Source organism: Schistocerca gregaria, chromosome X (genome assembly GCF_023897955.1).
Source record: "Schistocerca gregaria isolate iqSchGreg1 chromosome X, iqSchGreg1.2, whole genome shotgun sequence".
Taxonomy (NCBI): domain Eukaryota; kingdom Metazoa; phylum Arthropoda; class Insecta; order Orthoptera; family Acrididae; genus Schistocerca; species Schistocerca gregaria.
The window spans coordinates 598,047,512-598,062,516 of record NC_064931.1 but is presented as its reverse complement, the minus strand read 5'-3'; the positions used below and the strand labels follow the sequence as shown (position 1 = coordinate 598,062,516).

The 15,005-nt window shown below is 42.4% G+C and overlaps 1 protein-coding gene across 1 annotated transcript in view; it reads right to left on the bottom strand.

The window, feature by feature from the left end:
• Window positions 1-15,005, bottom strand: part of LOC126298235 (uncharacterized) — a 512,920-nt gene that overhangs the window by 137,058 nt on the left and 360,857 nt on the right. Inside the window, exon 9 of the mRNA XM_049989541.1 lies at window positions 2,104-2,352. Within this exon, the coding sequence (XP_049845498.1) occupies window positions 2,104-2,352 (249 nt within the window). The remainder of the gene's footprint in view (window positions 1-2,103; window positions 2,353-15,005) is intronic.

Sequence of the window (15,005 nt, the reverse complement as noted above, 5' to 3'; positions counted from 1 at the left end):
ATAAAGTAAATTTATTGCACAAAAACAAGTTTTTGTTGCCAAGTATGACTAGGAAAAACATCTTATCAGTCATTTTCAAATGAAATGCAGACGTGTTTAGTACTCTGTCATCCATCATGTGGTCAGTAAATCGCATTACTGAATTACCTGCATGAGTCTGTGTCACACGTCTGTGATTCGTAAAAGCACTCGATATTAACAACGGAAAATGCATAAAAGTTAATGATGCAATTAATTATCTGCTGACAGCACAGTTTCAGAAAACTGCAGTAATCAAACGGTAAGCCCAAGACAGTTATTGATAAAAACGCTGAATAGTTCGTAACAGAGTTGCATTTACAATTTCGAGATGTCTTTACTATAACACAGCCGCCAGAAAAATGTGAACTTTCGTGTATTCTTGTTTATGTTGCTTGAAATGTCTCCTTTTGTGCTGATTCTGCAGTCAATACTTTTTTTGTGTTGGGACGAACATTTCTCATAGTCATAGCATAAAAGTTAGTGCACACGTAATGTATTTTATTCTAGAAACTTCTTAAAACTGTAAGAAAACCATTCCTCACCATACTGTTCATGGTATTTCTCCCTTATTACCAGACTAGAAGTAGTACGGCAACGGCAACCGGAAGTGGTAGTGCTAAACAAGAGTCCTACGCAGAGATTTTAGACAAGTTTGGATAGCTCACTGCGCACAGAAAGCACGTATCCCTATGTGCGAGCCAGTTTTAATTTGTAACTGATGTTGTTTTATATGTCGACTAATTTACATTTCCCGAGTAGGTATGGAGAACCTTTACTTAACACCTCATTTGTGTTTTTTGCATGATTATCTTAAACGAAATATTATTACTTCACCAATAAGTTACAGATATGTTGGACTAGGCGAGATATTCAAATTCTTATATTTCTAATCCGTAACTGTTTACATACCGTCAATAATATCACGTACATAATAATATCACTTCTTCTTTGTTTGGGAAGCGATTAATATTATATACATTTATAGCAAACGCTTTTGTGCTAGATTTCTCATCTTTAGGGCTCATTGTTATCAGTCTAATGAGCTTCTCTTGAAAAGGTAGTATGCATCTCTTTTGCTAATCCTGTACATCTTGTTGACTTATAAGAACACGCAGCCAAATTTCGGAACCAAAGTGACGTTATCATTTCAAATAACATTTATATTTGACTCAGTGCTCAGTGATGCCGAGTTTAATGAAATGCCTCACAACCTTCTGGCTCACACTGCCTGAACACTATTTCATGTTACTGCACACACACGCGCAGTTCACCATACAAATTTAATCTTTTTCTCTTGCAGGCATAGGTAACAGCTTTAAATTGTTTAAAATGCTATCTTTGTTCTTCTGCTTCACTGACCACTTAACTTCATGATTTATTTGTCAACTACTTCAACTCATAGATCGCATGTTTTAACAAAGTGCTATCTTAGAGACCAGTCTAATTTTATGGATCCTTTTAATGGCGACTGAAATTTTAATTCTTCAACTAACTTAAATTTCACTTCTCTCCAATATTTATACCAGTTTAAAGTAATTTCCCCTTTATTTGTTCCTCATCGTGTTTGATCAATCACAACTAAACAATAATTGTAGGGAAGTGGGAAACTTACCTAAATCGAATTAATATATAATGTTTATACGTTGCTCTTACAGTGGAAACAGGTGAGCTTGCATGAATGAATGGTTGCCTTAATATTAAATGAATATGTAATCGATGATATACGAATCAGATCTTCCAAGAACATTGTTTGAAACTCAAGTGAAAATGATAAACAAACAAGAAGCTAAAATTATATTTTGACTCTGCAGCGGAGTGTGTGCTGATATGAAACTTCCTGGCAGATTAAAACTGTGTTCCGGGCCGAGACTTGAACTCGGGACCTTTGCCTTTCCCGGGTAAGTGCTCTAACAACTATACCGCGAAAGGCAAAGGTCCCGATTCGACTCTAGGCCCGGCACACAGTTTTAATCTGCCAGGGTGTTGCATACTAGAAGGTGTTTAAATCCGTTTCAGCAGTAGCTAAATTCAAGTTTAAAGTATCTGATAATTAAAAATAAAACCTTAAGACTTAATCCGTACCTCAGGATTTTGGATGGAAAATGGATTATCCAGTAATATACTTATTATTTCGTAGAAGTCATTCACAGAAGCCAGAATGTCATCGAGGAAATTTGTTTGATTCAAGTAGCTTTGAACGTCATGAAGCAAATCCAAGACTTGCTCTCCTTCACCTGGTAATAGCCTGGTTAGTTTTTTGAGGAGAGCTAATGTGTCAGCGAGTGTTTCTGCTCCAGTTGTGTTTTGATATCCCAAAGTCAACAAGATAAACTGAAAACAGAAAATGCAATAAAAATAAGTATCAAAATAATTTTCCATTATAGTTATTATCACGTATCTATTACATATACATTTGCTTAGAAAAGGAGAGGGAAGGCTGTAGGAGTAACATATTGGAAAAAAGTGGGAGACAGATTTTTCACAATTGTTACTTTATTTATTAAAAGTTAAATTCAATAACATCAATGCAAATGTAAAATTGCTCGTCGTTTCACAAAATTTTGTTCGTTAAACTGGGAACTGTACATTTATTGGGCTTATTTGGTAAAATGCGTTTCCCAAAACTTAGCAGGAGTGGAATGAGTTTGAGATTAAATATGAGAAAAAAAACACAAAATTACGCATCAGACGAAATTTGGCGATATGTGTACCTAGAAGTAGTGCTGCAGGCAGAGAAAGAAAAGAAATGTTAGGCTTCAGCGACCCAACCTATGGCCGGAGAGAATAGATTTCTTACCTTCGGGAAATAAGGGAGAAATTGATTTGAATTAAATTTGTGGTGTTACTCGTAGGTTATTGTTAACAACCACTGATTCTACGGGGCTATTAGACAATTAGAAGACAATATGATGCAAAATACTGATATGTAGAGAGCTTAGAAATGGAAAAATAAAAATAATAAACTAATAAATACTGACGAGAAATAGTCAAAAGCATGACTGAAACTTAAGCGCTTCTGCTGGATAAAATATTACAGTGTACAGAGTTCAGAGACAGGTAAAAAATCATGAAATTTTTAGCAGATATCAGCATAAATGAGTTGCTGCAGTCTTACTACTCGGCACAATCATTACTGTAAATGTTATTGCAATGGCACTTATAATTTTTCTTTTTTACCAAGAATAAATTTAGTAATCATCCTGTTTCCCTACTGAAAACGTCAGAATTATGGATATTTAATTAAACAACTGAAACATCTATGTTTCAAAAGATAACACTTTTTAGAAGTGGATATCCTGGTCATTTATGGACAGCGATATCTCTTACATTCAGTGAGAACAAGTTGTGCGAGAGAGTTCAGTTGAATCATTTCCAAGCTGAAACAGCGTAAATGATTCCTGCCAACACGTCGCCAACCAGGGACAACAGTAAACGAAATCCAACCGACTATGAACCATAGCAACCTAATACTGAGGGTGAATGTCACAAAAAAGTAAAACACAGTGATACCAGACCTCAATTAGCATCTCGAACAATCTGTTTCTTTAATCGCAGTCAGGGGTGACCAATATAAAAGGAGCATCCAACGCCGAGTGAAAATCTCTAAGCAATTTTCCACAACGAACCCAATAGTCTTCAACGAATGGAACAGAGTAACACTATCCGATGAGTCAGCGTAGGCAGTCAACGTTTGCAATAAAATGAAACTGTAAGTCAGAGGGTGACTCGAAGTCAACATCTGCCTTACATTGGCAGTGGCTTTGTGAGTTACTCAAGTACTCACCACGGACTGTTACAAAATTTTAGTTTGCAGCTACTTCCTAACGATTCCTTTGAAAGTCCAGGCAAGAGTAGCGCTATTGAGATAAAGGAAATTGTGGAAAATTTGTCGTCCACCAAATCAGAATTCTTTTTCTGGTTCATCCTTCATAGTATTTCAGCTACTAAGGCTAGTTTACGTACACAGGTAAGTTAATGAAGCTTAAAAGGTGGACGACCTGCTTCTTTCCGTAAAGCATATACAGTGACGAGCCAAAATAATGTGAACACTGTCCACCGCAAAATTTGAAGGCGCCTGGAGGCACATGATGTGGCAAGGATAATACGAGGGGAGTTCAGAAAGAAAGGCAACGAAGTTCTTTTCTGAAAGCAGGTCGTTTTGTTCAGGATTCCAGGAGGACACCATATTATTCCCCACACTTTTGGCTACAAAGCACTATTTTTCAACATAATCTCCGTTCACTTACGCCACCTTACTGCGAGAGCCTGTATGCCCTTATGGTACCACCTACTGGTGGATGTCGGAGCCAACGTGTTGCGGCATCAATAACCTCTCCATGACGCACGAACTTCTTCCTGAGAGTGCATACTTCAGTAGGCCAAACAAATAGAAGTCGGAAGTTGCGAGATCTGCGCTGTAGGATGGATTAGGAAGAACAGCCCAATGAAGTTTTGTGAACTCCTGTCGGATGCGCAGCAGACTACAATGAGGCTTTGCATTTTTGTGGTGACGAATACGCTGAAGTCGCTTCTTTAGATGTGTGCGGTCTGTGGATACACTGAACGTCGGACAGGTTTGCACGACCTCGTTGCGATGACGACAGAGAGCTAGCCCAACGACTCACCATGCTTTTGTTCACTTCCCGGTCTCTGTTGACACTCTGCAAGCGCCTGACAGCTGTCTGCTTGGAAGGCACCTTCGTAACAGACCCCGAGCATGGGGTCCTGGGTTCGATTCCCGGTGGGACCAGGGATTTTCACCTACCTCGAGATGACTGGGTGTTTGTGTTGTCCTCATCATTTCGTCATCATTCAAAAAAGTGGCGAGGTTGGACTCAGCAAAATTTGGGAATTTGTACGGGCGCTGTTAACCGCGCGGTTGAGTGCCCCCAAAACCAAAACATCATCATCATCATCCGTTACAGACGCCATTTTCAAGGCTATGTAAAATGCCGCCACCTACCGGAACGTCATGAAATTATAGAGGGTGAAGCGGGAATATTCCACGACGTCCCAAAACAAATTTTGCATTTTTTCAAACGAAATGGTGCGAGACAAAAAATTTTGCTGATGCATTTGTCCCGCAGTTTTCACAGAGATGGCTTGGTTACAATTGGATTTGGCAAGGTTAGTGTGAACGGGTGGTCGGATGCCCTTCCTGCCGCCACCCCATATCTCCAGAGATGGAATCAGTGAACCCCAGCTGTCGGCATCTAGTGTAAATCAGGAAATAGTGCGAACGTGTTCCAAATGTATGCAAATCATGTAACTGACGCGGGACATGGGGACCAGCCCAGTATTCACCTAGTGGGATGTGGAAAACCGCCTAAAAATCACATCCAGGCAGGCCAGCACACCAGCCCCCGCCGTTAATCCGCCAGGCTGATTCGATCCGGGTCCGGCGCGCCTACCTGAGTCCAGGAAGCAGCGCATTAGCACTCTCGGCTAACCTAGCGGGTCGAGGGATATTCTTAAGTAATGTAACGTAACTATGAAAACAGGTTGGTTTTATTCAGGATTCCAATACATGATATTATTCCCCACTATCTTGGCTACAAAACTTTATTTTTCAATATAATCTCCACTGAATATGACGGCCTTATGCCACCTTACTGAGAACGCCTTTATGCTCACATGGCACCACTCCACTCATCGACGTCGGAGACGCAACTTATCATAAACGGTCGTTCGTTACGCTTTATGGTCTGCCGTTAGGCGGCGAGGAACCCAATGGGCAAACACCTTTCAGCACTCGAACTGGTGGACCAATATGTCATCATTAACAACAGAGACGCCCATGTAGAGCAACCAGGTGTTTGATTGTGATCAGTCGATCACGTCGAATGGGCGTGCCCGCACGTTGTAACATTGCAGGAGTTACAGCTTTGTGCGGCCGGCCGGTAGAAGGGAGATCGGACAGGTCTGCGCAAATTCGTTGCGATGATGACAGACGCCTACACAACGAGTCACCGTGCTTTTGTTCTCTGGTAGGTCTCCGCAGACATTCTGCAAGCGCCTATGAGTATCTGTGCTGCTCTGGTTTCCCGCTGAAAGAAAATCAATGACAGCTCTCTGCTTGGAACGCATCTCCGTTACACACGCCATTTTGGAGGCAACGTATAGCACAGCCAATTATCAGAACTTCATGAAGTCTTAGAGGCTGAAGCGGGAATATTCCACTATGTTTCGCCACAGATTCCATATTTTTTGAACCGAAATTAGGCGAGAAAAAGTGTATTGCATTACATATTGAACGCCCCTCGTACATTTCTACGGTGTTCTCTACCTCGTTTACTTGTGAAGTGACACACACGAGTTTGCATCAGTGTATCTGTTCATTCGATTCAGAGTCATCAGCTAAGTGACTTCTGTTCTCTCCAGCTGAAAGCTTTCGTTTATGTTTTACTGACATTTCTCGAGGAATGTCTGTCAACCGTTTTTCTTCTTGATTTCTCTTTTTAAGCACTCCTGAGTATTGAATACTTTGGCAAATTACATTTTAGTAATGTATGATTAGATTTCAATATCGAAAACATTCACTTTATATAGTCACTAAGTTTAAGCGATTTGTCGAATGCAACTTATCATAATTGCATCTCACTCTGAAGGTCCATCTTTTACCCGAATTTCGTGTCAGTACTACCGCCAGTACCACTCTGTTGTTTCAGATAAACTGTGGAAATCTCCACCTGATTCACTTTTTGATTTTATTGAGTAGTAAGGCTCATCAATAACCTACCTTAATTCATCTTTCCAGTTGCAACAAAATTGAACAGCAATGGATCGCTTCTACATAAAGTTATGTTTCATTCTCTCTTTTTCGTCCTCGGCTTTTACACGCGTTACTGTTTCTCTGGGGTAAATCCGTTTGTGCACTGAGTGTTTCATCAGGAAATTATTTCAATGAGCGTTATATTTTCAATTAGTTCAAAATTTTACGTGTATTGCCTTTTGTTGCTCGATAAACTATCTCAAGATTAGACGGGAGATCCGTAATTGACTGCCCAGTTTCCTGAAGGTGGGTACTTAAAGCTGAGTGTGAGTCTGATTTGTCAATGTGTTCCATAAAGCGTGCCTCAAAATTTCTACCGGTTTGACCAATATATCTAGAACTACGCCCGTTGCTTGTACTGTAATAGACTACAAACCATCAAATCTCGACTTTTCCCAGTATCTGAACTTCTTTCCATTATTTATATGAACGAAGTAGGTCAGAACTATGTTTTAAGAACTCAACTATCTTCCGCTCCTCCTGGAAACATTACCGTAGTAAGGTATTCTACGATAAATGTTATCATCATGGGGATTATTGCGGATGGGGGCAAGAGCATTCGAACCCGGACCACAGAAGGATTACGATTACCATCCTTGGTCTTTAAAACACTTGTATTAATACTAGTGGCAAAGCCAACCACGTAGCTGACGGAGTGGCCTATGAACTGAATTTATCAAAACTCATACACGTAGGCACCTTGAGACCATGGGATATTATCTAGTCCGTGCAGCGTTGATCTGAACGCCGCCATCTTTTATTGTATTGGATTATTTGTAGAATTATTAATCACCAGGTCAGAAGTTATAGGTTTTCTACAAACATTGTAACTGATAGTGTTCTCTATAAGCTTACTAGACAGATCTAAGAAAGGCAGCCGGCCGGTGTGACCGAGCGGTCCTAGGCGCTTCAGTCTGGAACCGCGCGACCGCTACGGTCGCAGGTTCGATTTCTGTTTGGGGCATGGATGTGTATGATGTCCTTCGGTTATTTAGGTTTATGTAGTTCCAGGTTCTAGGGGACTGATGACCTCAGATGTTAAGTCCTATAGTGCTTAGAGCCATTTGAACCATTTAAGACAGGCTGGGTTACATTAATGCTCTGTTCCATAGTAAATTAGATGTTATCATTCAAGCTACTTAGCTCAAGGAGGAAACTACAATCTTGAGATGAGCCACTATACAATATGATAGTGAGATAAAGATGAAAAGATTTATCGTAGAATACCTTACTATGGTAATGTTTCCAGAAGGAGCGGAAGATGCCGGGCGCGGTGGGCGAGCTGTTCTAGGCGCTTTAGTCCGGAATCGCGCGACTTATATGGTCGCAGGTTGGAATCCTGCCTCGGGCATGGATGTGTGTGATGTCCTCAGGTTAGTTAGGTTTAAGTAGTTCTAAGTTCTAGGGGACTGATGACCTCAGATGTTAAGTCCCATAGTGCTCAGAGCCATTTGAACCGGAATATATTTGAGTTCTTAAAACGATTATGTTGGAGTATATAGTTAGACCCTCCATAACACTATGTTCGAAATTCGTCATGAAGATGTTCCCTAAACAACAGGAAATCGGAGAACCCATAGCACGCTCATTGTCAATGGAAAGTGTTGGTTTGTTTCCCGTTGCAAACAAAACGATTTTTAAAGCGGAATTTTACGTTCCCGCTCGATAGAGCAGACCCAGATTAGCCTAGTGTGGTATTTGTTTTATCGATATGTATTAACGTGGACCGTAGAACTCTAAGAATAGCCAATATTCCAGCAGCGATAGTATTCCCGTGCCCCACGCTGACTGCTACTGCCAAGCATGCAGCGTTACTGAGTTGCTGCTGGATTGCTGTTTATTCTTCGCGTTTTGCTGCCCGTGTAAATACACGTCGATAAAACGAATATCGGAACAGACTAGTCGGGATCGCTCTATCAACTGGGCAGGTAAAATTCCGCTTTAAAAATCGTTTTGTTTATAACGGGGAATAAACCGACGTTTCCGCCCACACTGGCCATCGCACTCAAGATCTGATGAGCAGCATTTGTTTGGGTTGAATGCAGCTACACTATGCAAAAACCAAAATTGCAAATATCTGCTGAAACTCCAGAGAAAATGCGCCTGACTACTCTTAGGGAGAGACGCCCTATACACCATCTCGCAACTTAAATAATTAAAACGTAACACCATCTTCAACAACTATAAATCATCATCTGTCTCATACAGGGTTCTTCCGCAGTGTGTCTAAAGATTCTCATTAATTGTGTTCTGTACCGGATCCTTAGGAATATTAAATACATGATTTTTGGATCCAGAGAAAGAATGGATGTGTTAGGAGTAATGGCTAAGTTAGAAAACATACTGACAATTTTCTCTCGGTTAGATATAGTGGATGTTTCAAATTTATTATTTAGATAACTGGCTAAAAGCTTCTCAATGCAGTATCCAACTTCGATCTTTGCGTCAGTAATCAGATGGATGGGCATACTGTCCTTATGTATCTTTTTGCGACTTCTAGAGAACTAGGAGCTGACGGATTCGTTGGCACAAGTGTTATCTTGGCATACAATGTAGGAAATACTTTTTCGGTACTGTCCATCAGGGATATTGTTGATCATCGCTTTCTGCAGCAGACAAGATCGACGCGTTCCCATGTTGACCCCAAGACGTCGTCAATTACTATTGCAATGGGCACATGATCATCAAGATTGCACCGTGGATCAAGGGAAACTTGTCGCTTGGGCGGCTGAATCACGTTTCTTGCTACACCAAATCTATGGTTGTGTCTAGATATAGTCCCATCCTCCGAGTGGATGCTCCAAACATGCACCGTGTCAAAGACACAGGCCTTGAGGGGATGTATTATGCAAAGGACGACATTAATTTGGACTTCCATGGAATCTGCGGTAGTAAACGAAGGCACCATTACAGCTATGAGCTACGTCAGTGTTAATGAAGGCCACCTGCACATCATGCTTGATGCTTCCCGTACGGCGGTGGCATCTTTCCGCAGAATCACTGTCCATCTGACATGGCCAAAATCGTGTTACAGGTAATGAATTCAACTTAACGTCTTGGTCACCAAATTCTGATGATGTGAACCCGATACAACAGATCCGTTACGGTATGGAGCGCCAGCTCCGTGTCTACAAATCATTGGCCCGCAACTTAAGGGAATTACGTGGCGTGTGTGTAGGCATCTGGTGATTCATATCTCCAGAAATCTATCAAGGTCTTCTTAAATCCATACCAGGCAGAATCATTGCTGTACTGCGTTCTAAAGATGTAATGACATGCTATAACGCAGATGGTCGTAATGTTTTGGCTAATTAGTCTCTGCTACATATGAAGAAGAAGGATAACGTAACATCGTACTTTTTATCTTCACTATCGGATAATTTATCTACCGTCAGCTTGCGTAATGATGCCTTAGAGAGACTACTCTGTTTGCTCTGCGACCTACCACATAATTTCCCTTCGTGAAAAATCACTACCTTTGTAGCCAAAGGTGGTGTCTTGCCCACAGCAAGTGAACCTTCGAACTGTGAGGATTGCACTGTTCAGTGTTGAGTTGCAATATAGCCTTGTGAGTGGTTATTAGTCTCCTTTTCATCTGGTGCACACATGGAACACGGTACGATCGACACTATATTGCGGAACGGGACAGATATGGCGCCGGACGTTGTGACAGAGCGGTTGTAGTCGCTTCAGTCCGGAACCGCGCTGCCGCTACGGTTGCAGGTTCGAATCCTGCCTCGGGCATTGACGTGTGTCATGTCCTTAGGTTAGTTAGGTTAAAGTAGTTATAAATCTAGGGAACTGATGACCTCAGATGTTAAGTCCCATAGTGCTTAGAGCCATTTGAACCAGTTTTGAACAGGTATGGCGTTACCAGTGTTTTAGTCTGGGATGGCACCCTGTTAAGGAGAAATCTCCACAACACGTGTTTCCTACTCATTCCATGGTGGTGCGGTTTTTACAGAGACGACATCCTTCAGTGGTATGTGCGACGATTTCATTTTGCATACAGGCCTGGTTTCTGTCCAGTGGATCATACTCAAAGACCACATAGGATGTACGAATTCTTCCTTCATGAGGACATCACGCGACTAGAATCGGCTCACTCCCCAAACCTATGTGATCTATATCCAACTGAACATGAATATGATGGTGTGGACTAAACGACAAAAGTCCTAACACCCTTCGCACGAGTCTCCAGAAGGCACTTAAACGCATACCAGAACCGTATGGGAGTTTGTGGCTGGTTGTTATCTTTGTCTTCAGTGGCATACTGAAATGCAGGGCGTTTTGTGTACGATCCAATCGTTGTGTCCGACGTTGTGCGAGGACATATACCAGGAATGCAGATTCCGATCATTATATTTACCAGTAGAGAGGAAATAACGGCAGAAATGGTCGATGAGAACTCGTTGCCTTTGTATGTGGAATACTCAATGGATGTCACCTAATTTACAGATCCAACAGTGACATTTCAACCCTTCTAAAGCTGCCCAAGGCAATGATTGTGAGTGTGAAATGGCAATGAGAAGGGACGACCACAGGTAAATCAAGGCCATGCAGACCTCAGGTACCAGATTTGCCAAGGATGGTCCTAAAAATAGCACGAAGTCAGCGGTATGAATCACTTGTGAGTTCCAAAGAGTTACCAGCAGTCCAGCTAACACAACGACTGTGCAGAGGGAGGTAAAAGGAATGGAGTATAACGATCGAGCAGCTCCTCATAAGCCGTACATTTCTGTAGTCGTTGCCAATTGAGACAATTTGAAGGGCGACGCCACTGGATAACGAATGACTGAAAACGAGTGATTTGGAGTGGTGGATAACGCTATTTCCTCTGGCAGTCCAATCGAAGACTTTGTGTTTGGCGAGTGGCTCGGTCACACTGCCTGCCATCACGTGTAGTGCCAACAGTGAAGCACAGAGGAGGTCGTGTTACTGTACGGGGTTTTTATCGTCGTTAGTGTGTGGTACCCTTATTGTGGTTAAGAAAATGCGAAATGCGGAAGGATATGAACACATTTTACAGCATTGTGTGTTGCATACAATAGAGGAACAATTCGGAGATGACGATTGTTTATATCAGCATGACAAACGATCATGTCATAAAGCAGCATCTGAACAATAACATTCCTGAAATTGACTGATTTGTCCATTTTCCCCACCTAAAGCCAATGGAACACCTTTGGGGTGAGCCAGAACTTCGACATCACTCCAGATCACAGCGTCAAATATCATCAGTCCGCAGCTCGCTGTCTCGCGATCGCGTTCTCGCTTCCCAAGTATGGGGTCCCGGGTTTGATGCCCGGCGAGGTCAGGGATTTTTTTCACCTGCCTTGAGATGACTGGGTGTTTGTGTTGTTCTCATTATTTCATCATCATTCATGGAAGTGGCAAATTTGGACTGAGCAAAGGTTGGGAATTTATACGGGTGCTGATAACGGCGCAGTTGAGCGCCCCACAAACCAAACATCATCATCAAACATAATTACCTCCTCTGGTATCATCTCTTGAAGAAGAACGGGCTGCCATTCTTCAAAAGGCACGGAAACACCTTATTGAATCCGTCCCCAATAGGGTTCACGAAGTCATAAACGCGAAGGGCGGACATTCCCTTTATTAATGCCCACAAAATTTTGACCAGATAATGTTCCTCCCGGTCTCTTTCTCTTACTGGCAGGTGTCATATTGTATCTAGCTGAATTAGGCGATTTGTATCGACCTCGGAAAGATGTCCGAGAAAAACCATTGCCATTTAGCACAACAGATTGGTATATCAATAGCAATTGTTCACATAGCTATATATAAACTCAAGCAGAGAAGACCTTACGAAGCAACGGTAGTCTATCGACTGACCAGTCAGATCCTACAGATCGAGATCAGTGCTGCCAGAGCACACATCGCTAAAACATCTATGCCAGTATTACGAGGATAGTTCATATTACTAATAGAACTTCGTAATGCTGTCATAGACTGATGGGCACTGAGTGCGATTGTGTTGTCCCGCAAGAAATAATCGACTGTCGTTTCGTTATCTGTTAGTTTCTGAAAACAAAGAGGTTGCACGCTATTGTTAAAATATCTATCACAAGCGACGATTTCTTGGAAAAAGGTCGGCGCAGTAATTTCTCACCAAAATCCTGTTTTCACTTCATGCACAGGCTGTTGATGTAGCTGATGAGAATTTTCAGAATTCCACTATCAGTTCTTTTGGAAGTTTATGCACACAGCTAAATGTAGCCTGCATCAGAGAAAAATAGCATATAACGATTAACGTCTACATCATGCTCAGACTGTAATGCAAGCTGCAGTAGTGACACCGAGCAACATTGTCTGAATTGGCAGTCGATGTACTACTGTTATTTTGTAAGGCTTCAGTTTGAGTCTGTGCGCAACTCTGCGTGCACATGTTATTGACGCATCAGTGTGAAGTGTTAATTGGCGCAACGATTTTCTCCGATTTCTAACAAAGGGGCTTGGCTAAAACTGATGGAGACCTGCGGGAGTCTGACGAACAGGCTGGAGGGTAGATGACGAGCGGTGCCTGCCTTCGTGGTCTTGTTTCGTGCACAACATCGTACCAGATAGAGAGATTGTATGGTAAATGAAACACCAGATACATGGAGATAAAGTAGTTAAATAAGTCGGAACATGTACTACGTTAGTTCTTAAAATTTCAAACAAAATGAAGTTCAGGCGTTGGTATTACCAAAGACTACTGCAGTAGATATACAATGATTAGCCAAAACATAATTAATAACGTGTTGGACAATTTCTGAAACGCATTACAGCAGCGATTGTGCGTGGCATGCAGTCGCCAAGTCCTTGGTGGCTTTCCAGAGGTCTACGCACAAATCACGCAAACAGCCCGATGGTTTGTGGGCACGGAGCTGCCGCACGGTAGTGTTTCGGATATCTTCCATCAGGTTCCGATCAGGTGAATATGTTGGCCAAGAGATCCACGTGAGTTCACTGTCTTGCCCTTTAAACCACTGTGGCACAAATATTGGCTTTGTGACACGGGCAATTACCATACTGATAGTGATATCGCTATCAAAATGGTTCAAATGGCTCTGAGGGCTATGCGACTTAACTTCTGAGGTCATCAGTCGCCTAGAACTTAGAAATAATTAAACCTAACTAACCTAAGGACATCAGACACATCCATGCCCGAGGCAGGATTCAGAACCTGCGTCCGTAGCGGTCGCTCGGTTCAAGACTGTAGCGCCTAGAACCGCACGGCCACTCCGGCCGGCCATCGCCATCAGAAAAGATACTAAGCATGATGGGACATAGGTGGTCCGCAATAATGTTCACGTAGTATGCAGCTACCTTTGATTACAATCACAGATCCTATGGAGACCCAGGTGAATGTCTCCAATAGCGTAACACCATTCCTCACCAGGCTTTGTCTGTGCCGCGCTGCAAGTCCGGAGCATCTGTTCGCCCAGACGATAGTATATCCGGTCACTATCATCGACCAGGTGTAGCAATAAACGTGATTCATCTATTTAAACGACGCATGTCTATTTATCCATCGCCCAGTTTTGATGATCTTGTGGCCGATTCAATCAAAATTGACAATGTCTTTGATTCTACATTGGAATGCGTTGGATTCATCTGCTGCTGAGCCCTGTGTTCAACAATGTGCGTTGAACGCTACATTCCGAAACTCTTGTACCTGACCAGTTTAGTACTCTGACGTCAGACCTGCCACCTGCCACACATCACCGTTCTTCAACTACTGTCCACAGATCGCCACGGTGGTACAACACGAACCGCCGACCAGCTTCGCCGTTTACGAGGTGTTCGTTTCCAGCCTCCATGCCGTAACAAACTGCCCTTCGTCAAAGTAGCCTTCGTGAGTTAATTTTCCCATTTACGAGCGTATCGTCACTAGAAACATTCTCGTTCAAAAATTGTTCAAATGGCTCTGAGCACTATGGGACTTAACAACTGAGGTCATCAGGCCCCTAGACTCAGAACTACTTAAACCTAACCAACCTAAGGACAGCACACACATCCATGCCCGAGGCAGGATTCGAACCTGCGACCGTAGCAGCAGCGCGGGTCCGGACTGAAACGCCTAGAACAGCTCGGCCACAACGGCCGGCAAAAACTCTCGTCTCTGCGCTGCTTATATACACTATGTGATCCAAAGTATCCGGACACATGCTTGAAAATGGCATAAGTTTGTGGCACCCTCCATCGG